The 23,137-nt window shown below is 49.4% G+C and overlaps 1 protein-coding gene across 1 annotated transcript in view; it reads right to left on the bottom strand.

Moving 5' to 3' along the window:
* The window catches only part of LOC125428646 (E3 ubiquitin-protein ligase TRIM7-like), a 178,791-nt gene extending 160,446 nt beyond the window's left edge, over positions 1-18,345 (bottom strand). Inside the window, exons 1-2 of the mRNA XM_048489111.1 lie at positions 18,229-18,345; positions 13,411-13,413 (exon numbers count right to left, since the gene is read on the bottom strand). Coding sequence (XP_048345068.1) covers positions 13,411-13,413; positions 18,229-18,235 — 10 coding nt within the window. The 5' untranslated portion in view covers positions 18,236-18,345. The remainder of the gene's footprint in view (positions 1-13,410; positions 13,414-18,228) is intronic.
* Positions 18,346-23,137: the final 4,792 nt, after the last annotated feature.

The following is a 23,137-nucleotide window of genomic DNA, read 5'->3' on the forward strand; positions in this document are numbered from 1 at the left end:
CCAGATCCATTTGGAGGCACCCCAGGAGGCGGAAAGATGCTTCCCTTCGCATCCCAAGAAGTCCAGTAAAAGTTGAAAGGAAGCGCAGGGATGCAGCAGCGGAGCGGATTTATCGAGGGGGGGGGGGGCCAGCAGCTCTCCCTTCCCAAAACAACAGCCAGGGTCAGATGATCTCCCCCCCCCCATCCTGCTTCTTGGGGGCGCAGTGGCAGAAACTCTCCAGTTTCCTCTGTGAAGTTCTCTCTCTCACACACGCACACAGGCGCGCGTACGTGTCTAACGGGATTGGATGCAATTCCACCTCTCTGCCTTTGTCCCCGTGGCACTGTTCCCACGACACCAACACACGCGTGTTCCCTGGAATCTGGAGGCAGATCCCAAATCCTCAAGGGAGGTGCTGCTTGAAATGCACCTTTCCGAAAGCTCCCCCGTGTCCAAGAAAGGGCCACGCAGAGAGTAAAGCAGCTCAGCAAAAGAAAGGGTTGAGAAGATTCCCTCGCTCCTTGAGCTGCTAGTTTTCCACTGGGGGAGAGAGAGTGTGGTGGTATAGCCAGTTTAACCCCCACCCGTCACCTCCAATTCATAGCACTGTTATTGTGAGGTTAAAATGGAGGACTGGACAGTGATGCCTGTTACTTTCAGCCTACGTTCGGCAGAAAGGCTGGGTATATATATATTCAAACAATATCTCAATTTCTGTTCCATTAGATAACTTTAGAAATAATTTCCCCCAATTCAACAGGTGTAGCTAAATTTTGAGGCACTATAAAACCTCCGGATATGGTTTCATTTCGTTATCCTTTTTCAGGCCCATTTGCAAAAACAGATACTGTGATGAAGTTACTCCAGTACGATGTTAGGAAAAGTCACACTAGACTAGCCTGACAAGCTCTTTGATATCTGGATGCAGGACCAAAAGGTGGTACCCAAACATCAAATGGTAGACGTCCACATGGCAGGAAGGGAGTTTTCCTGAGAAGTAGGGAACAAAGGTTTAGCGATTCTGATCCAGGCTGACCTCAGGTGAGCATCTCGGAGCTCAGAGGGGCTGAGGAAAGCCTGAAGGAATGGTGCCATTCAGCTGATCAATATCCGTATTGAACGTTTTATTGTTTTGTTTTTGCTTTCAATAAAATCATTGAGAACACAGCTGGTTTCAGAGCATGTGGAAAAAAGAACCCTGGTTTTGTAGAAACAAACATGGCTCTCCCTGGCTTGAGTTCCAGAGGATTTATAGTGCCTCAAAATTTAGCTTCACCTGTTGAATTAATGGAAATTATTTCTAAAGTTCTCTAATGGAACAGAAATTGAGATATTGTTTGATTATTATTTGAAATTCACTTTGTTATGACTCATGTATTGAGTATATGTACGCGAAGGTGTAGTTTCTGTAACAGTATCTTTTATATACACCTACCCGGCAAATATGAGGGACCATGTGAGGTCTGGAGGACTGACAGAAATATAACTGATCTCCCAATGGCCAATCAGATCCCCTGTGTCAGAGCGTGGACTCTGTGGTGCTGCCCCCCCCCCCAAGTCTCTTTCCTCCCTAAACTTTGCCCACCTCGGCTCTGCACCCCAACCCCCCCCCCCCACACACACACACTTTTCCATGCCAGAATTGGCAGCCCTGGGGATAAAACTCGGAGCTCTTTGCCTAACTTGCATTGCAGGGCTGTAGTGAGGACTAAATATGAGCACCCAGTTGGTTGGAAATAAAAGGAGAGCAAGACAGCCGTGTGGATGAAGAATAGCCTTATAATTCTCTGAAGAGAGACTCAAAAACATGAAGAGAAACTTTTAATGCAAGCGTAATCCAGCAGGACCCTGGCTATGCAAATCCCCCGCTTGCACTGGGTTGCAAGGGCGCGATTCTCCTGCCCGAGCTGTGACCATCACCTGCAAATAAAATCCTTTGCTTGAAGAACGTTGGCTGCGTGCGCCTCATTACGTTGCTGAGCTGAAATCACTTATTGTTACCTGAGTAGCAGCGGTAACAATGACAGGCAATGTTGTCTAGTGCTTAGAGTGTCTTAGAAACTATGAGGCCCGGGTTACAATCCCAACCTCACCTTGGAAACTTCCTTGGTGACCTTGGGCCAGTCTCACACTCTCACCCTAGCCTACTTCTCAGGGTTGATGTGACAATAAAGTGGAAGACTAGAGAATAATGTAAGAAGAATTTGAATTTATATCCCCCCTTTCTCTCCTGTAGGAGACTCAAAGGGGCTTACAATCTCCTTGCCCTTCCCCCCCTCACAACAAACACTCTGGGAGGTGGGTGGGGCTGAGAGAGCTCCGAGAAGCTGTGACTAGCCCAAGGTCACCCATCTGGCGTGTGTGGGAGTGTACAGGCTAATCTGATTCACCAGATAACCCTCCACAGCTCATGTGGCAGAGAGGGGAATCAAACCTGGTTCTCCAGATTAGAGTGCACTTGGTCTTAACCACTACACCATGCTGGCACTCCTTGGGCCACCTGGGTGAGGCAGGCAGCACAAACAGAGTGTGGAATAAATCTTATTTTACAAAGTAAAGTGGGCTTTATCAGATCCATCACATTAAAATGGTTAGAGCATCTGCTGAGGATCTATGAGACCCAGGTCTGAATTTTCAATCTGCCAGATACTTGGCTCACAGAGGGCCATTTATTCACACCCCTTCCCCCATCACCTCCAATCCACAACACTGTTATTGTGAGGTTAAAATGGAGGACCGGACAGTGAAGTCAGCCACTTTCAATCTACACTGGGCAGAAAAAATAATAATTTTGAAGAAATAACTGAAGCTATTTCCCTCAAGAAAGGAAATTGTTTTCCTTTCCTATTTTTCACAGATGTTCCAGTTGGAATGGAAAGGAATTTATTAAAACTATGATTTTGACTACAGTTTACAAAATGGATGGTTGCATTTTCTGTTGGTACATCAGGTATTGCTGTGGGTCTTTTGACTGAATGTGGAACTCAAGTGTTCAAACTGCTGTTAAGCACTGTGAGTGTGACGGCCCCCAGTCAATAATCAAAGTGATGGGAATCTTTGTGTGTATCTCCAGCTCCTTTCTTGCTTCCCTGCAGCTGTTGGGGAAAAGGAGGGACCCACCATTTCCCCCTCTCCCCACAGCATGAATCAGGAGGGAGGAAATGGTGGCGCATTAGATCGACCAGTGGCTGTTCATTGGGCAGCATGACCCAAAGTGGGGTGGGTGGGATTCCTCCCTGCAAGTCTCAGCAGATTTTTCTGAAATGTACGTAACATATCAGTAGTACAATTATGAAAACTGAGAGCCAGTGAATTGCAGAGCACAGGATGTTAGCCTTGAATTGATGAGGTTCAAATCCCCACTCGGCTTTACACTGGGTTGCCAGGGACCACGTGAGGCCTGGAGATCTGCCAGAATCACAACTGATCTCCCAGTGGCCAATCAGATCCCCTGTGTCAGAGCGTGGAGTCTGTGGCACTGCCCCCCCCCAAGTCCCTCCCCTCACCAAACTCTACCCATTCCCGGCTCTGCACCCAACATCCCCAACGCTTTCCCAAGCCAGAGTTGGCAACCCTGGGGATGAAACTCAGGAGCTCTTTGGCTAACTTGTGTTGCAGGGCTGTGGTGAGGACTCAAGATGAGCACCCAGCCTGTGGGAAATTAAAGGAGAGGAAGACCGTCGTGTGAAAAAAATCCTTATAATTTTCTGAGAGACTCAAAAACATGAAGAGAATCTTTTAATGCAAGCGTAACCCAGCAGGACCCAGCTATGCAAACCCCCCCCCCCTTTGATTGTTCTGTCCAACTGGAGTTGGTTCAAGACAATAAATATCAGCACATTTCTGGAAGTTACAAAATACTCCCTCCCCTCCCCCCCAAAAAAATTCAAGAAAGCCCAGTTTTCACGATAACACAACTTTATTATAAGCAGAAAATCTTTTCAGCAACTGGTGTCTGAAACACAACTGATTGTAGCAACCTTGATAGGGAAAGGATCTTCAGAGCCCTTCAGAAAGACGATGCTGAACAGAGCAGGCGGTGTCCCATGAACCAAAGAAAAGAGAAAGTCCAGAATATTAACTTCAACATGCAGGACCTCATTTTCCTCTGTGGGATCTTTTTAGTTGTTTCTCTTGTGCCCAAGAGCAGAGGTGTGGCTAGGGAAAATGGAGCCCAGTGCAAAATCTGAGGAGTCGTCGTCGTCCCCCCCCCCCCGGTATGGACGGCCTCCCCACGACCAAAGGCCGCCCTCCCCCACTACAACCAAAGAATAATTTTTTGCACCATGTCATCTCAAAGTCACAATCACACGCCCCAACTCACAAATCTGGACTCCCTAGTTGAAACAACATTGAAAGTGATGCTGTTTGGGTGGGGGGGAATCCGCCCTGAAACAGCATCACTTTTAATGCTGTTTAGACTAGAGAGCCCAGATTCTTCTTTTAAATCCACCTTAAAGGGAGAATCTGGGCTCCCTAGTTTAAACAACATTGAAAATTATGCTGTTTCAGGGTAGACTCCCCACCCACCCCCCAAACAGCATCACGTTCAATGTTGGTTGTTGTGTTTTTTCCAGGCTGCGTGACCGTGGTCTGGTAGATCTTGTTCCTAATGTTTCACCTGCATCTGTGGCTGGCATCTTCAGAGGTGTATCACAGAGAGAAGTCTGTTATACACTGTGTCCAGACTTCTCTTTTTACAGACTTCTCTTTGTGATACGCCTCTGAAGATGCCAGCCACAGATGCAGGCGAAACATTAGGAACAAGATCTATCAGACCACGGACACACGGCCAGAAAACCCATAACAACCAGTTGAATCCATCTGTGAAGGCCTTTGACAATACTTTCAATGTTTTTTAATCTAGGGAGCCCAGATTCTCCCTTTAAATCCACTCAGAACAGAAGGAACCAGAATCTGGGGAAAATTTGAGGGTGCCTGTCAGGGGAGCAATGTTTAAGTTAGCAGTACCAAAATTTCAGGCTACTTTCAGGAGACTATCCTGATGGTACCACCCAGGTATGGTGAAGTTTGGTTCAGGGACTCCAAAGTTATGGACCCTCAAAGGGAAGCCCCATCTACTATTAGCTCCCATTGGAAACAATGGGTGATGGGGCACCACTTTGGGGGTCCATAACTTTGGGCCCCCTAAACCAAACTTCACCAAACCCCGCTGGTATCAGTAAGAGGCTCTCCTGATGATGCCACCCAGGTTGAGTGAAGTTTGGTTCAGGGAGTCCAAAGTTATGGACCCTCAAAGGGAAGCCCCATCTACTATTAGCTCCCATTGGAAACGATGGGTGATAGGGCACCACTTTGGGGGTCCATACTTCACCAAACTTGGCTGGTATCAGCAAGAGACTATCCTGATGGTACCACCCAAGTTTAGTGAAGTTTGGTTCAGGGGGTCCAAAGTTATGGACCCTCAAAGGGAAGCACCATCTACTATTAGTTCCCATTGGAAACAATGGGGGATGGGGCACCCCCTTTGGGGGTCCATAACTTTGGACCCCCTGAACCAAACTTCACCAAACCTGGCTGATATCATCAGGAGTGTCAACTGATGTTAACCTGAAATTTTGGTGCCGCTAGTCTAAAAATTGCGTCCCCTGCCGGCCAACAAAGTAAAAACATTGAAATATTTTTTAAAATAAATTTTTGATTTTGGCTCTCTCTGCAGGCATGCGCCCGGTGCATCGTGCGCACCCCCTCCCCCTGGTGGCTATGCCACTGCCTGAGAGGAATGAGGGCTGGATGAGGCTGAGGGGAAGTCTATTCAGAGCTCTCCTTGACAACCAGCCTGTTATTCATTATAAAGTGAAATGTTGGGGAAAGTTGGGGAATGGAGGGGGGGGAGGAATGTCTCCATTTTACTCCAGTCAGTTTTGGTGTCTGGGAGCCAGGAGAGACCTTTACAGGACTCTTTAAAGGGAGGAACTCCTGAGAAACAATGTTTTCTAGTTGATGCTGCTGGTGTGAAGAGAAGATTTTAAGAAGAGAGTTTGAAGTGGCCTTTTCCAGATACCCAAAAGAAGGGCAGGAGGGTCCCTCCAGAGAAGGAGGCTCCAGAGTACTCATAGATGAGGGCTCCTCGGTCAGCGTCAAAAAAGGCCACTCGACCCCCATCATAGTTCAGACAGACTCGGATCCTCTTGGGCTCCCCACTCAGGGAAAGGGGACTATCAGAGTCTTCTCTGCTAGCCCAGTAACCCTCCACTTGCCCCTTCCCAACCTCCCAGATGCCTTCCTCAGGACTGAAGTTGAACCCTCCCTTCCTCCTCACAGACTTTCTGGCCACCCCGAAAGCCCATGTTCCCACACTTCCCACAAGGACTTCCCAGAAATGGCTGCCTCCTGTGAATCCCTCACGGCCCAACACAGAACTAGAGGTGTCGAATCTCTCAAGGTTGTTGCGCTGAAATCCAACTTGTCCTCCATCCCTGACGCTTTTATGATCTGCACAAAGGACGAGTTGGCGATGGGCTGTGTGTGGATCCAGAGTCACATTTGCTGTTGGGGGGAAATGGGGAGACAAGAAGAGAAAGATGATCACATGGGACATTTCTCCCTCTGGCCTCTTCTGCTTCCTTCTCCTGCCCATCATGGCCTCCTCCCGCCCCTTTAGCCCTTTCCTGCCTTCTCCTGACCTATTTAAAGGCAGAGAAGCCTTTGGGTGCGCTTCAAGTGAAGGCAGATAAAAGGCACAATAAAAGACCCACAGGAAGACAACCCATTTCCTACCATCTCCTATCCCAAGCAGTTAATCTTCAGAGAGAAGAGAACCATGGATATTTTTTGGAAAGAAATCACACGTGAATGAGCATTTGCACAAATACTCAAATTTCATGAAAAGGAGCAGAGACACAGATGGGTTGAGCGGGTTGTGGCTCTTACTCCTGATGCGAGACACATCTCAAAACTGAATTTGTCTCTTTTTGACACTGAATAAAACACAGAGGTTGGAAGGGAGTTCCCGTGGCTTTCAGCCTGCCAGGGAGAAGTGTTTCTCAAGTGGCTCTGGGGACCATTTTGGAATCACTGAAAGAGCAAAGACTAGACTGAACAGAACTTCTCAAAGAATGTGCTGCAAACTAATATTATGTCAGCAACAAAATGAAGGTAAAGGCCTTCCTGCACCCTTTAGAGGACGCCTGCGAGATCAGACCTTTTTCACCACAGCCTGAAGAACTGAAGAAGAAGGTACAAATACAGGAAACAAAACAGAGCTAAGCCAGCATTCGATCTGCATACATGACTGTGGCAAATGGAAGCTCCCCAGTCCAGTTCACAGCGCTAGGAAACATCTGCCTTCATCTGCATCTGAGCAACAGCAAAGGAGGCAGCAGAACAAGCTGAAGCAGAAACTTTGGAGTGGCTGAATGGAGTTTCAGTTCTCCTCCCAAACATCAAACACCAATTATGTGTGAGCAGCCAGAAAACAGCACTATGGGATTCCAGACGTCTGCCTTTATGTACTGCAATTCCATAAACGAAGCTTTCCCCCCTTAAACTGGTATATCCAACACTCAATTTATAGCACCTTGAAAATGAGGGAAACCTGGAAAGCGAGTTGGAAAATCCACTTAGAGGAATGGGATTCCCAACCTGGTCTGTGCTTCTCATGGGGAGGATTGTGAAAGGCCCTCAAGGGATGATGCCCACCAACCGTTCTCCCAAAATGGTGGCAGGGAGGTAGAAGCAGGGAATTCATCCCCTCAGGATTAACCTCCTTTTTCACCCTGACAGACCTCCTCAGAACAAGAAGGGACTGCCTGTGGCAGGAATGGAAAGATGAGGAGGAACAAAACCAGAGCCTGCATGTTCTCTCTGGAAAAACTCCAAACAGACGAGCACACATTATAAGGTGAAGTTTTTAACTTAAGAAACAATTGATTGGTATATTCAGAAAGACATACCTTTCTGCGGGTGAAGTCCAGAATCCAGAGAGTCTGTGGAAGCAAAGGGACCGAAAGTGAGCAACAGACCCTTGTGCCAATCACAAATCTTGTCACAAAAACATCAGCTAATAATACTGTCTTGTTTTTCTCTTGGGGAGGGAAGGTGTCATGATATGATATATACATCAGATCCAAAAACCAAGCAGGGTTGGTAGTTGGATGGGAGACCAGTGAAGATTCTGCGGACGAAGGCAACGGCAAAGAAATCTCTGCTTCTCACTTGTCTTGGAAGCCTCTTTCTGAGGTGGCCGTAAGTTCCTTGTGACTTGATGGCACATGCATACATATTTCTTTCGAGTTTCAGATGAAAGGTTAAGAAGAACCTACTTCTGGGGAAAATTCTCACAATTTTGTATGTTGAAACGTTCACATTTCTTTTCAATAGTCATGATGACTGAACACTCACTTCATAGAAAGTGCATCGAAGACTGCAGTCCAAGGGTCTACTCCTGTTAAACATAAGATCCTTCCAAACAGAGGTTCCACAGGACCAACCTAAGCAGAGTTGTGCTTTTCTATACCCACTGATTTTCAGTGGCCTCAAAAGGCTAAATCACCAAAGTCCCTGCCCCAGGATGTGATGATGGCCACCCACTTGAAAGGCCTTAAGGGGGGGAGTGGACATGTTCATGGAGGAGAAGACTATCCATGGCCAGGAGTCAAATGGATACTAGTCATCAGGCGCACCTATTATTTCCAGCATCACAGGAGCAGGCCTCTTATATCTGGTGCAAAGGACCACGGGCAAGATAATGCTGCTGCTGCATTTGTTCTGCTTGTGGGGTTCCTAGAGGCCTCTGGTTGGCCACAATATACATTGTGTGTATATAATAAATAATAATAATAAATAACAGATTGCTGGACCTGACAGGCCTTGGTCTGATCCAGCAGGGCTTTTCTTACGTTCTTAAGTTCCTTACCTTTGAGTTGCTTTTCGATGCCCTCCAAAAAGTGATTAAAATCCGAGCAGTCCCAAATGCGCCACTTCAGTGAAAGAGGAAAAACTGCTGGATTCTCAAACGCCTCCTTTTCTTCGTATCTGGAGAAAATCATGTCAAGATTCCATCCGTCAAGTTCAAAATCCCCCCAAGTGGATCAGAGAAACAGGAAAAATTGGCAGAGTGCCTGGAGACAGAGGCTGAAGCTGATAGCCGAGAAAGATGGGAGGCTCTTTGGGAGAGAAACATTCATCTTGCTGTAGCTCTTGAGACCCCAAAGCCACACAGCAGCTGTGGGGAAGGAAGGAATGTTAAGAAATAAAAGAGAACCCATTTATTTATTTGATTTCTAATCTGCACACACATGCCGACACAGGCTTCCTCATGCGTGGCCTCATCTTACTCTCCTTAACACGTGGACCACATCAGATTGACTTGGGCAGTCGTCACAGGGTTCACCTCTACAGTCCCTCCCCGCCACCCCCAGCCAGCCCTAACGCCAATGAAGGCTTTATTCTGGTCAAATAAAGCTTCCATGCTGCCATTCTGTGGAATAAATATAGCTGAGGAGACTCAAACACTGTATTTCCTGGGGCAGTTTATAAAATGGGGCTTGGGAAGCAGCTGCCACCAAAACACAAGGATCTTCACTGTGTAAACAAAGCTGAGCTGCAACACCCTTTTTGAGTGTGGCTTTGCCTTCTAAGTACCCATTTTTGTGCCAGCCATTTTCTGGCTCTGCCCATCACACTATGGCAAAATACCAAAGGTACTTGCAGCCTCAAAGACATTCCAGAGATGCATGGCTAGATGTCGACGCAGTTTGCCTCTGAGAGATGGATGGAGACCCACACTCTTAATTACTCCTGATTTGGACCTCATTCTTCACAGGCTTCCAAGATGCCTCCCAGCATTAAAACATCAATGAGAATGATGCTCTTACCTTAGCAAGGTGCTTCTGGCATCCTAAAGAGGAAAGACAGGGAGAGAGAGAGAATATGAAGAGGGACCTCAGTACTTTTTGAAAGGCCACACCAAGAAGATGCCTCAGACCCAGGAAGATTCTGCTCTCTGGCCTTTTCTTGGGTTCAGCTAGCAGACTCCACTCAAAGGTTGAGGTGGATCTTTATACAGTGGAATAAATAATTCCACTTTATACAGTGGAAAGGATAATATCAGCTGTCAAAGTGGAGCTATTTCAGAGCAAAGATGAGTGATCTGCTTTGACAACTCAACAGTGGCTACTTCTCACCAGGCTTTTTCCTCACATAGAAGACAGAAAGCCCTCAGGTTAGTTTGGGGGGGGGGGGGGCTCTTGTGTCCACTTGTGAATACAGAGGCATTCCCAGCACAGTTCCTGGAATCAGCCCTGTCTCAGAGTCCTTCCACACATGCCCCTGGAAACATTTTGCAAACGTTTTCAAAAACCCCTGTTTGTCAGCAGTCACCCCCATGAAATGATTCCTCGTCATCATTTTGGGGTCAATTCCATTTTTTAAAAACAATCTGTCGAGTCGATGCTATGAAGCTTCAGAGCCTCATGTTGTAATTAAGGGATCATGTCTTCTATAATGTCCTAATGCCCACAACGAGGATGCCATTCCCATACCACTTGTGGATACCATTGTGTGTGTACATTTTTGCACACCGATCTGCATGCCGCCGATATAAGCTACACTCCTTTTAAAATTTGCTTGCCTATGACCCTCATTCCTACTTGCTTGGAAAGAGCTACCCTTGAACTTGGTTTAACTTGTGTGTTGTTCCCCATACTGTCAGTTGACCCACAAGCACATTTCTGCATCCAAGAGGGAAGTGAAGCGGCCCCGGTTGATCAGGGAAAGGCACAGGGCTCTGGAGGCAGCTGTATTTCCAGGCCGTGGAGTTTCAAAGGGCCACTATGATAGATTTTCCCACTCTGTTCCTAGGTGGAGATGAAATGAGGCAGAAGGGAAAGCAGCCCCTGCACAGAGAAGAAGACTTGCCAGCAACAGACATGGGAGTCATTTGCTTTCTTCCAAGGGAAGGAGGCTCAGAAAGGGTTTGGGGCCGGCCTTCTCCTGTTCCTGCCACCCTCTTACCCGCAAGAGTTCAGTGGCCGGCTGCTGACACTTCTCCTCCATCTCCTGCATGAGGCTGTCCAGAGAGGAGAGGGCCTCAGACAACTTGACCAGATGCTGATCCCGATTTTTTGCCACCTCCTTCTCCACCTCTTCCATCTGGGCCAGCAGACGTTTCTCTTGTTCCTTCAGAAAAGTGTGCAGTTCCCTGAATTTGGCTACCATCTCTTGTTTCGCTTCTGTGGTTTGCTTCTGATATGGAAAGAGGAGGAAATCGGGTCAACATAACGAACACAGATGGCGTTTGCAGTGACAGATCAAACGTAGGAGATTCTCTTAGAAGGGTGCTTTGGCTTTTCATATAGATCACATAACATTTGTCAGTGACAGACAACAATTTCTATGGACTTTGCCCTAGTACACATGGACCTCACTCACACTCCTGGGCTGATTACACACAGGAAAAACAGTTTCATGGAGCCCGTTTTAGTTGCCTGTGCTGCCGTTTGCACAGTGGGGGCAGGGACCAACCAGGATCGCTGGAATCCCGGAGGTAGGAGGTAGCTGTTTCCGTGTGAACCATGCAGCCGAGAATCCCCTCACCCGAGAATCCCCACCACCACCTACCTGCACAGCATGGCGGCCACCTACTAGAGTATCCACTCTGCTGACAGTTGCCTACAGAATCTACCATAATGGAGGATGGAAGGGGTTGGTGATTGAATGCTTCCTGCTTGCCGTACTTTGCATAGGCAAGCAGGAAGCATTTGAAATCCAGGTTAAAAGTGGCTAACAATTTTCATTTGACCCGGGTTCTGGCCAATAAAATATCCATGCATTATTGAGCATCCCAAGGACTTTCCCCCTCAGAATCAGCAATGGCTGAATGTCCCTTGGCCCGCTCCAGGGTTTTTTAATTTATATATTGTTGAGATTTATATACTGCCCTACACCCGGAGGGCTCTGGTTGGTGGAGGATCTCTCAGCATTTCTCCCCAGCATTTCTTTGGGGGTGGGAAACCCTCATCTCTTTTCAGGGACTCCTCCCGACTTGCAGGGTTGGTACATCCACATCCATGGGGAATCAGCTGTACAGCTGCCCAGAATTTACCCCGCAGTGCAGAGAACCATAAAAAAAATCTGATTCTGATCCAAACAGAATCACCTCAAAAGAAATGAAGTGGGAGGGGTGGTCTTGTTCTGGATAAACAACTGGGGCAGCCTATCCACTAGGCAGCCCTAGAGAACCATCTCGGGGTCCAGGGGCACCATTCTGCAGCACCCCCAGCCCCGCTTTCTGGATACAACTCTGCTCAGAAGGGGAATGTCAGGTCTCCTCTTGGCTGGCTGGTTTACTTCCAAACTGGGGGGGAGGGGTTGCCCCATGGGTTGACTTTTTTCCTATTTGCACACCTTCCCCCAATGCTAGTTCTAGAAGCCTTTCCCTTCCCAGCCACAATGAAACTTACCAGCAGCTGTTGGCTTTCCTTCACTACGTCCACTTTACATGCCAGAATATTTTCTCTCTCCTTCTTCAGCTTCTCCAGACAATCGCAGAATTGATCCTAGGGGAGGAGAGACTTGAAACTGAGACTGGGTTTCTTTTTTAGAAGTTTACTATAAAACATACGAGAAGCAAAACTGTCTTTCAAGGGCCAAACTAGATGGAACTGCCCTACATCTGCAATGGGATCTTCAACAACATTTCCCAAACGATGAAGACCAGATGCAAAGAATGTTGAGGCACAGAGATTCATTTTACCTCTTGCCTGCCATTCTCCTCCCCATGCTCCACCACAGGAAAGTTTTTTTCCCGTGAACAAAAATTATTTGTAGACACTGTGGCGAAACAGGCTTGCCTAAGGCTTGCAGGCCCTATTTCGCCCTCTGGCCTCTCCCAGAGTTGCCCACCTTTCCCTGGAGAGGGCTATCTTATTTCCAGGGTTCGCTGCCACCACCTGGTCAGTTTTTGGATTGTCCACTGGGAAGGACCAGGACTTCCCAGTCTCCTCTCCCACTAGCGTATCCAAAACGGGGGGAGCACACGCAGTGCAGAGAACGGTCCACTCCTGGTAAAGATTTAACAAAATCAATTCTTTAATAACAGAAGAATAATTTAGAGAGCTTTTCTGGCAGAGCACCCCAAAGACAACAAGGAACACAAACTAAAGAACAGCAAACCGCAAGTCCTCTGGCCCTGTCGCTACCACATACCCTGCCTACTAGTTGTTGCCCAGCAGGGTAGGTCCTCGGCTTAGGTAGGTAGCTCCCATCACTGGGCCTAGCACACGGCCTGTGGGGAAATGGCCGCTGCCTTCTCTCCCAGGCAGAGCCTTCCTCTTCCCAGAGCCCAGCAAGACAAGAAGAACAACACCCCCTCTGGGTCCTGGCTGGTTTTAACTAACTCCTCTTCCCTCCCTTTTTTTGGCTCCCCCTGATGTTGTTACCAGGCTCACTACAACTTCTGTCCACCCGCTCTATGGTACCTGGTTGGGGACAAAAGGAAGGGCGAAGAAAAGAAAAAACACACATTTCCCCACAGACACAATATTCCCAGGAAGTGACAATTTTTAAAATTAAAAATAGAAGGCAGGAGAGTAAATGGCACTGGACTGAGGATGACGGAAGAAATGCATACCTTCCATTCCACACTTTCCCAAACTTTCTTTGGTTACGCTCTTTCAAGGAAAAGCAGGAGAAACTCATTGTGGATGCAACCACAGCTGTGGGGTGGGAAAGCCTTCCTTATAGTGCCCTGGTGCAATGGAAAGTCGTGGTTCAGTGGGGAAGCATCCCCTCAGCATGTGGAAAATCCCAGGTTTACTGTATTGTTGAAAGCTTCACAGCCAGAATCAACTGGGTGTTTTTGGTTTTCTGGGAATGTGGCCATCGTCAGGTACTTTTTGCTGCTAATGTTTCACCACATCTATGGGTGGCATCTTCAGAGGCATCTCACGTTAGGATTGAAAACTGCCAGACCGTGACCATACAAGCCCAGTGAACCCACAACTCCGGGTTCACTCTCTGGCATCTTCTCCAGCTGAAACGAACAGGCAGCAGCTGACATCCAAGACCTGAGTCCTGGGACAGTCGCTGCCAGTCAGAGAGGACCTGGACAGACTATCTGATTCAGAAGAAGGCAGCTTCATGCATAGCTCTCCTGCCCCCGAAGGCTCCTCTTCTGATCTAAACTGCTGCCTTATAGCGACTGCATTCAAGTGGGGGACACAGACGGGTGCTAAAGCTGGAGTCTTTCTCCCCCAGGCCAAAAGCAACTGAAGGGCAGCAGCTGAAGCTGAGAAAGCAGCCTGTGAGTGGGGGAGGCCGGTAAAACTAGCAGTCATACAGCTGTCCCCTTGTAGCTCAGCCATGCAACTTGGCCAGACTGCAAGTGAGTCAATCTCCCCACTTTATCATCCTGCCCCACTTTAGCCTCAAAAGGTGGCAGGAAGCAATACCTCAGGGAGCCACCAAGCCAGAAAGGAGGCAACAAAGAGGTGTTTCCATTCTCCAATTCAGGCCCAGAGGCTGAGGCAGAACCTGCAGGGAGTTTCCTCACAAAGAGACCACAAGGAGGAAGAAGGGGGAGGATCCAGCCAGCCTCTTCCTCCCTGTGGGATTTCCTACCCTTGTGTACCTGCTTGGGAGGCCTCGTCAAGAGGAAGAGTTTCATGATCTCTGTGCTCCTTGGATCGGTCGCAGACCACACAGATGAGGGCTTCGTCTTCCTTGCAGAAGAGCTTCAGCGGCTCCTGGTGCTTCTGGCAAATTCTCCCTTTTCTACCGGCAACGACTGCCTGAGGCCCAAAACAAGGAAACATTTCATTTCATTTTTGCCCACCAATCTGTGTCTCTCCTTGTGATGACTGAGTGTAATTACTGCCTTGTTTGGTAGAAAACAACACACAACACTTTAAAATATAAAAGCTGGGTGTAACAGAGTGTAATCCAGAGAGTTGTGGACTTCAATGTGGTGTTGGGGGACTTATCCCAGAGAGAAAGCGGGGGGGGGGGGGGGTTGAAGAAAAAGAGACTTCTGAGGGCAAAGAGGGAGAGAGAAGTCATCTAGGTCCAAGTGCAGAGAACAGGGAAGCCCAAGAAGGAGCCTCCAGAGATTTGCAGCCGCCCCAAGACTCCTAAAAGCAGCTGCATCAAGGAGGGTCAGTCAAGTCCTCTTCAGTTTCAACTTTAATTTGGGTTCTCCCTCAGTCTGAGTCCATCATCCAAGTGTCCTGCTCTGACTCCCCCTCCCTCCTCCTTGGAGCAAACTGTACTTGTAGATTACGTTTCACTTGTAAATGGTGACTGAGGATTGGTGGTTCTGGAAATGGCTGACTCTTTCCTTTGTGCCTCGTGGCCACCCTCCATGTCAGGAAGAGGAAGCCAATGGGCTGGAGGCATCCCTGCTGTCTTTCTTTTGAGAGTCAGGGTGGTGTAGTGGTTAACATCAGGTGGACTCTAATCTGGAGAACCAGGGTTGTTTCTCCACTCCTCCACATGAGCAGTGGACTCTTAACTGGTGAACTTGATTTTTCCCTCGTTCCTTCACATGGAGCCTGCTGGGTGATCTTGGGCTAGACACAGAACTCTCTCAGCTCCACCTACCTCACCAGTTGTCTGTTGTGGGGAGAGGAAGGGAAAGGAGTTTGTGAGCCTGCTTGAGTTTCCTTATAGGAGAGAAAGGCAGGGTGTAAATCCAAAAGCTTCTTTTTCTTTATCACCCCCTGCAACACAGACACTAATAAAACAGATCCCATAATGTCATCCCTCAGCTGGGGTTGGTGGAAGAAACTGAGCTTCCACAAGTTTCAGTCAGCCACCGCTTCCTTTGGAAATCAATGAACAAATCACAACTCCGGGGTCCAGGTAAACCACATTCTCCCTATACCTGCTTTGAGATGCATTTCGCAATGTGCCCCAGAAGCCCCCAAACACCACCCCGTTCCTTTCTGGCAATCAGGGTTCCTGGGGGTTATTATGACAAAACTCCAAAAGTGGATCCAAAAGTGTAAGGAGGTGAAGCTGGAACTGTAGGAATATGGATGGACCCAAGTGGATGGTTAAGCCACCTTTCAGATTTAATTCCAAACCATCCCGTCCCTCCTCTCACAGACATATCCTAGGACCGTGGTGGCGAACCTTTGGCACTCCAGATGTTATGGACTACAATTCCCATCAGCCCCTCCAGCATGGCCAATTGGCCATGCTGGCAGGGGCTGATGGGAATTGTAGTCCATAACATCTGGAGTGCCAAAGGTTCGCCTCTAGGTGGCTCTCCAGTCGACAATGGCAGCCCAGAGCCAGCCAGCCCTGTCAGCAGACATCCAAAAGAGTCCAGAAGGGATAATGGTCGTCTCTATTGAAGTTCTTTGCAAGGCGAGTAGCCATCATTCTCCTTGGCCAGATCTGGAGAGCTTGGGAAGGACAGGGTCAGACTTAGCCAGCAGAAACCCCTCCCTTCCCCCTCAGCAGGTGGGCGACAGAGGAGGAGAAGCATTACCTTGTTTATGATATTAGCTCCACACAGGAAAGCGTCTTTATCCCTAACTACCAAGCATGGCCAGTCTGCAATGCAGGGCCTCTGGGGGAAAAGGGAGGCAAGCCTGACAGTAGGCCAGGCGAAGGCCTGAGGACAGTATGAGGCCACCACACCATCCGGTCCCAGACTCCTGGTGGGAGGGCAGCACTGAGGCTCAGCAGGGGGGAGAATCCATCAGGAAGCTTCCAGGACATGGCAGCCAGTCATATAGTGGCCAGTTTCTGAAATATTTCTTGCTTTCCACATTCACAACGGCCTTGGACAGTGCTGGAAGCCCCAACTCATCAGAGGAGGAGGAGTTTTGGATTTATATCCTCCCTTTCTCTCCTGCAGGAGACTCAAAGGGGCTGACAATCTCCTTGCCCTTCCCCCCTCACAACAAACACCCTGTGAGGTGGGTGGGGCTGAGAGAGCTCCGAGAAGCTGTGACTAGCCCAAGGTCACCCAGCTGGCGTGTGTGGGAGCGTACAGGCTAATCTGAATTCCCCAGATAAGCCTCCACAGCTCAAGTGGCAGAGCGGGGAATCAAACCCAGTTCCTCCAGATTAGATACACGAGCTCTTAACCTCCTACGCCACTGCTGCACCTGCACTGGGGGTAGGCAGGGACCCCTTTGGGCTGAGACATTTTGGGGGCGGGGCCATACAGCTCGATCTCAATACGGCTGGATCAAGGGAAGGGCCACTGTAAACAATAGGCTGGCCACCTTTGAGGGGGGGGGAGGAAATGGGATTGCACTGAGCATGTTCCTCAGACACAGGTGGCCTCCAGTGAAAGGCTGGGGGACCAATAGGGGCAGGACAGGGCAAGCAGCAAAGGGGGATCTCCCTGGGGGTGATGGGACAAGGGAGGTAGCAGCAGGCCCTTCTCCCCAACACAACGTTAAACACTTTCCTTTTGTTGGATCCATTTATTACCATTTGCTGCTTCGGGAGCCAATTTGTGTGGGGTGGGGAACTAATATAATATTGTCGAAGGCTTTCACGGCCGGAATCACTGGGGTGCTGTGTGGTTTCCGGGCTGTATGGCCGTGTTCTAGCAGCATTCTCTCCTGACGTTTCGCCTGCATCTGTGGCTATCAGATCCTCTGAAGACGCCAGCCACAGATGCAGGCGAAACGTCAGGAGAGAATGCTGCTAGAACTTGGCCATACAGCCCGGAAACCACGCAGCACCCCACTAATATAATATTGTATATTTTAAATGATCTGAATAGTCACCAATCAGCAAGCAGCATTGACCACAAACTGAGAGAGCTTTGCTCTTAAGTTAAGATTCTGAGCCACAGTCAAGAACCCAAAAAAGTCTCCCCCCCCCCCCGCACCGATCTCTTGCTCACCCTGTTCCCTTGGGACGCCTCCTCCAGAGGGATCTCCTGGTGACCTCTGTGCTCCCGGGATCTGCCGCAGACCAGGCAGAGGGGGGCCTCGTCCTCCTGGCAGAGAAACTTCAGGGGCTCCTGGTGCTTCCTGCAGACTGCCCCCTCCACACACCCCTCCACTCCCTGCTGCAGGGTGATTTTTTTTACTTTTTCCGCAATGTTTGCCAGCTGTTGGTTGGGCCGGAGGGTCCCCTCCTGCGCGGGTCCTCTGCAAAGAGGGCACGAAGCCTCTGCCCCCGCCGGCTCCCCCCAGCTGTGGGTCAGGCAGGCCCGGCAGAAAGTGTGGCCGCAGCCAGCAATAGTCACCGGGTCCCTGAAGAAGTCCAGGCAGACGGAGCACGAGACTTCATCGCAGAGCTCTTGCAGGGGACCCGCCATGGCTGCCTCCAGCAAGGAAAGACGGAGCAAGAGAGGAAGTTTTGGTTTTGCCGCCTCTGCCGGGGTTTCTCTTCCTGCTCGGAGGCGGAGCTCAGCTCAGCTGCAAATAAAAATAAATCGCGAGGTAAATCCTGAGATGGGGGCGTCAGTCACCTTCTGGTTTTTGCAAACACCCGCTCGCCCCCTGCGGAAGGAAGGCAGCCCTTTCCCTTGGCGCCCCCGGGTTTTGCAAAGGGGCTGTTCCCGCTGGTGCCAGGGGAGGGGGGAGGGGCGCCCCTGCAGAGGATGGCCCTGGGGCAAGACCTCCAACCGCGCCCCTCCCAACATCTGACCCTTTTCTCAAATACCTGTCCCATAATATCAACTCCTGATTTCCCCATCAGCTCAATCCTGATCTTCTGAAACGGATTCATGACTTTTACTTGAGAAAAACTAGGCCAAATTATTGGGGTGCTGTGTGGTTTCCGGGCTGTATGGCCATGTTCTAGCAGCATTCTCTCCTGACGTTTCGCCTGCTTCTGTGGCTATCAGATCCTCCAAAGATGCCAGCCACAGATGCAGGCGAAACGTCAGGAGAGAATGCTGCTAGAACACGGCCATACAGCCCGGAAACCACACAGCACCCCTGTGATTCCGGCCGTGAAAGCGTTCGAAAATACATACGCCAAATTATGTTTGGTCAGTGGGTGTTGGGTTACGGACTCTACACTCTCCCGAGTGAGCCAAAGAAGAAATCAAAAACTTTGAAAATGACGCAAGTAAACATGGAAAATGTAAACAGGAGGCAGAGTCAAGAAGGGACAGCCAAATCAATCCAAAAATATCTTCATCGGAAGACCGAAGGCAGCAATAGAGGGGGACAGACAGCTCCACAATTTGAGGGTACAGTCAAGAAGTTCTTTCTGGGGTTGCTGCCAGTTTCCCCTCGGATGATGGGGCATGCAAAGCAAGGCCCCCAAAGACAACCACAAGAGATAAGTGCCTATGACACTAAGTGGTCCTCAAGGTATTTCAGCTCTAGCCGTAGAGGGCTTTAAAAGTCAATACCAGCACATTGAAATGTGCCCAGAAGCACACTGGAAGACAGCAGTTGTGGAACAAGACTGCAGTGATAAAAGTCCCCACAACCTACCCCAGACAGCATTCTCATTTCAGCAGTCTACCCATTATGGCTTCCACATACTCTTCCAGGGCAGCCCCACATGGAGCATATTGCAGTAGTCTAATGTAGCCATTCCCAGGGAATGCACCTCAGTGGCAAGATCTTTTCTGCCCAGTAGGGGCTACAGATGCCTCAACAGCTGGAGTGGCTGAAAGGCACCCCTAGTCACTCCCCCCCCAGTACCATCCTTGTTTGGTTGGGATCAGGTTTCAGGTTGTTATTCCTCATTCATCCCAAAACTGCATGGAGACATCTTTTCATAGTTTCCTTAGCATCCCTGGAGTCTGCTGGACATGCAAGACGGAGCTGAACATTGTCCACCATCTCCAGGTAACCTCTCCCACTGACTTCAAAGAGCGGTTGAAAAGCATAGGGAGGTGCAATATGGGACCCTTCAGCAAGCCATAGATCAAAGGCCAAGAAGCAGAGCAGCAGACCCGCCCCCCCAGCACCACACTCAGAAACCTCCCTTTAAAGTAGGACTGAAACGGCTGCAGAACAGCCCCTCCCAGTCTCAACTCTGAAGTCTATCATGATCGATGATATCAAAAATGGCTGAGAGGGCCAAGAAAATCAACCCAATCACACTCCCCGTACCCCTCTCCCAGCACAGATGATCCACCAGAGAAACCAAGGCCATTTGAATCCCATCCCCAGGCCTCTGACCAGATGCAATTAGATCCAGTTGGCTCTAGGGGTCTGCAATTGGCAATGGTGGGAGGGGCTGATGGGAATTGTAGTCCATGAACATCTGGAGAGCCGCAGGTTGCAGACCTCTATCTAGTATTACTAGAACCAGGGGGCATTCATTGAAAATGCTGGGGGGGAAGAATTATTTATTTATTTATTTATTTATTTTATTAGATTTTTATACTGCCCCATCCCCGGAGGGCTCTGGGTGGTGTACAACATATAAAATACAATATAAAATAGATAAACATTTAAAAGCAGCGATAAACTTCCAATTCTTACTCTTAAAAGATCAAAGGTTAAATTTAAATTTAAAGTTTAAATGGCGTCCAGCATTCCAATAATAAAAAGTCCCTCCCTCCCCACGGAAAAGGGAGGCATGGCGAGTCTCATTAGATGGCTAGTGGCCCAGGTGTTAAGGGCCAAAGAAGGGGCACTATTACCCTGTTTCCCCTAATATAAGACATCCCCGAAAAATAAGACATAGTAGAGGTTTTGCTGAAGTGCGAAATATAAGGCATCCCCCGAAAGTAAGACATAGCAAAGTTTTTGTTTGGAAGCATGCCCGACAAACAGAACACAGAAAAATAAGACATCCCCTGAAAATAAGACATAGTGCATCTTTGGGAGCAAAAATTAATATAAGACACTGTCTTATATTCGGGGAAACACGGTAGCAGCTGGTTCCTCCAAAGGCCCGGTGGAACAGCTCCGTCTTACAGGCCCTGCGGAACTCCCCAAGGTCCCGCAGGGCCCGGACAGCTGGAGGAAGAGCGTTCCACCAGGCCAGGGCCAAGGCCGTAAAGGTCCTGGCCCGTGTGGAGGCCAGCCGCATCACCGAGGGGCCAGGGACCACCAATAGATTGGCCTCCGCCGATCGGAGAGGCCGCACAGGGACATATGGGGTGATGTGGTCTCGAAGATACGATGGTCCCAGGCCTCGAATGGCCTTAAAGGTCAACACCAACACCTTGAAGATGATCCGGAACTCTACTGGCAGCCAGTGCAGCTGACGCAGCACAGGCTGGATGTGGTCCCAGGAGGCGCTGCCTGTTAGCAAGCGCGCCGCTGCATGCTGAACCAGTTTTAATCTCCGGATCAAACGCAAGGGAAGGCCCGCGTAGAGCGAGTTACAATAGTCTAATCTGGAGATGACCGTTGCATGGATCACAGAGGCTAGATCCGTTCGGGAGAGGAAGGGGCCAGTCAGCCGGCCCTGAGCGAAGATGGAAAAAAGGCAGCCAGGGTTGTATGGGCCACCTGGGTCTCCATTGAAAGAGACAAATCCAGGTGGACCCCCAGGCTGCGAACGGAGGGGGTCGGCGCCAATGTGACCCCCTCCCACACCGGCGGCTGGAAGGTCCCTCCCCCCCCCCCTCACGGCCAAGCCAGAGGATCTCCGTCTTCGCTGGGTTCAGTTTTAACCTGCTCTGTCGCAACCAACCAGCAACCGCCTCCAAACATTGCTGTAGAGCCGCAGGGGCGGCGGCTGCTCCCCCCTCCATCAACAGAATGAGCTGCGTGTCATCAGCGTACTGATGGCAAATCAGCCCAAAACTCCGTACCAGCTGAGCAAGGGGTCGCATGTAGATGTTAAATAACAGCAGGGACAGTAATGCCCCCTGGGGTACACCGCATTGAAGCGGGCACTTCCGGGAGGCCTGGTCCCCGCACCTCACTTGCTGATTCCGGCCTCGGAGAAACGAGGTTATCCATTGAAGGACAGTGCCCCGCACTCTGGAGGCGGCCAGGCGGTGGGCCAAAAGATCGTGGTCGACCACATCAAATGCTGCGGTGAGGTCGAGCAACACCAGCAGCGCCGATCCACCTTGGTCAAGCTGAATACGGAGTGTATCTGTGACGGTGACGAGAACAGTCTCCGTCCCATGCCCAGCACGGAAGCCGGACTGGAAGGGGTCAAAAGGACTAATAAAAGGAAACACTTCTTCACGCAACGTGTGATTGGTGTTTGGAATATGCTGCCACAGGAGGTGGTGATGGCCACTAACCTAGATAGCTTTAAATAGGGCTTGGACAGATTTATGGAGGAGAAGTCGATCTATGGCTACCAATCTTGATCCTCTTTGATCTGAGGTTGCAAATGCCTTAGCAGACCAGGTGCTCAGGAGCAGCAGCCACAGAAGGCCATTGCTTTCACATCCTGCATGTGAGCTCCCAAAGGCACCTGGTGGGCCACTGTGAGTAGCAGAGTGCTGGACTAGATGGACTCTGGTCTGATCCAGCAGGCTAGTTCTTATGTTCTTATGATCCAAAAGAATCAGCTCCATTCTCGTTATGCCCAGTTATACCAGACCTGATCATTATTCCTGTGTTGTCAGGAGGTGGGTACGGTATCACATGCCCGGAGTCCACAGCCTTTTGTTTTTCGTTAGATACCTGGGGTTATTTCCTCTGCTGGCTAGGCTGAGGTAGAACGTGATGAGAGAGGCCAGCCACATTCCTTTCCAACTGAGTCGGGTTTCTCTGGGCTAGGGGGTATGGCTTGGAGTAGGGTGGTGAGTCCTCTTTCCTATATAAAAGGGGGTTTGGGCGGGGTTTCCCAGTTCTGTCAATAGGCGTCTAATGCCAAAAATTTCCTGAACTGCTGTTACTAAATAAAGACTTTTGCTCGCATGGAAGTGGTTTTCTTGAACATACCAGGGGTGCTGACAAATCTGGAATCATGGAAGTTGCCAGATTCCACTTGTTCCATCACGTTTAACAAGAACGTAACATTTGAGACGGATATTTATTGAAATCCCCTGTCCAGGATAGGTTGCTTTAATGATGGAAGTATTACTTGCTTCCCGACAGAGGCTTTACACTAGGTTGCCAGGGACGATGTCGGGCCTGGAGATCTGTCAGAATTAAAACCAATCTCCCAATGGCCAATCAGTTCCGTGTCACAGTGTGGATTCTGTGGCACTGGGCCCCCCCCCTCAAGTCCCCCCCTTCCCCAAACTCTACCAATTCCCGGCTCTACACCCAACATCCCCAAAACTTTTTCAAGCCAAAATCGGCACCCCTCAAGATGAAACTCAATAGCTTTT

This window comes from Sphaerodactylus townsendi, linkage group LG03 (assembly GCF_021028975.2).
Source record: "Sphaerodactylus townsendi isolate TG3544 linkage group LG03, MPM_Stown_v2.3, whole genome shotgun sequence".
Taxonomy (NCBI): domain Eukaryota; kingdom Metazoa; phylum Chordata; class Lepidosauria; order Squamata; family Sphaerodactylidae; genus Sphaerodactylus; species Sphaerodactylus townsendi.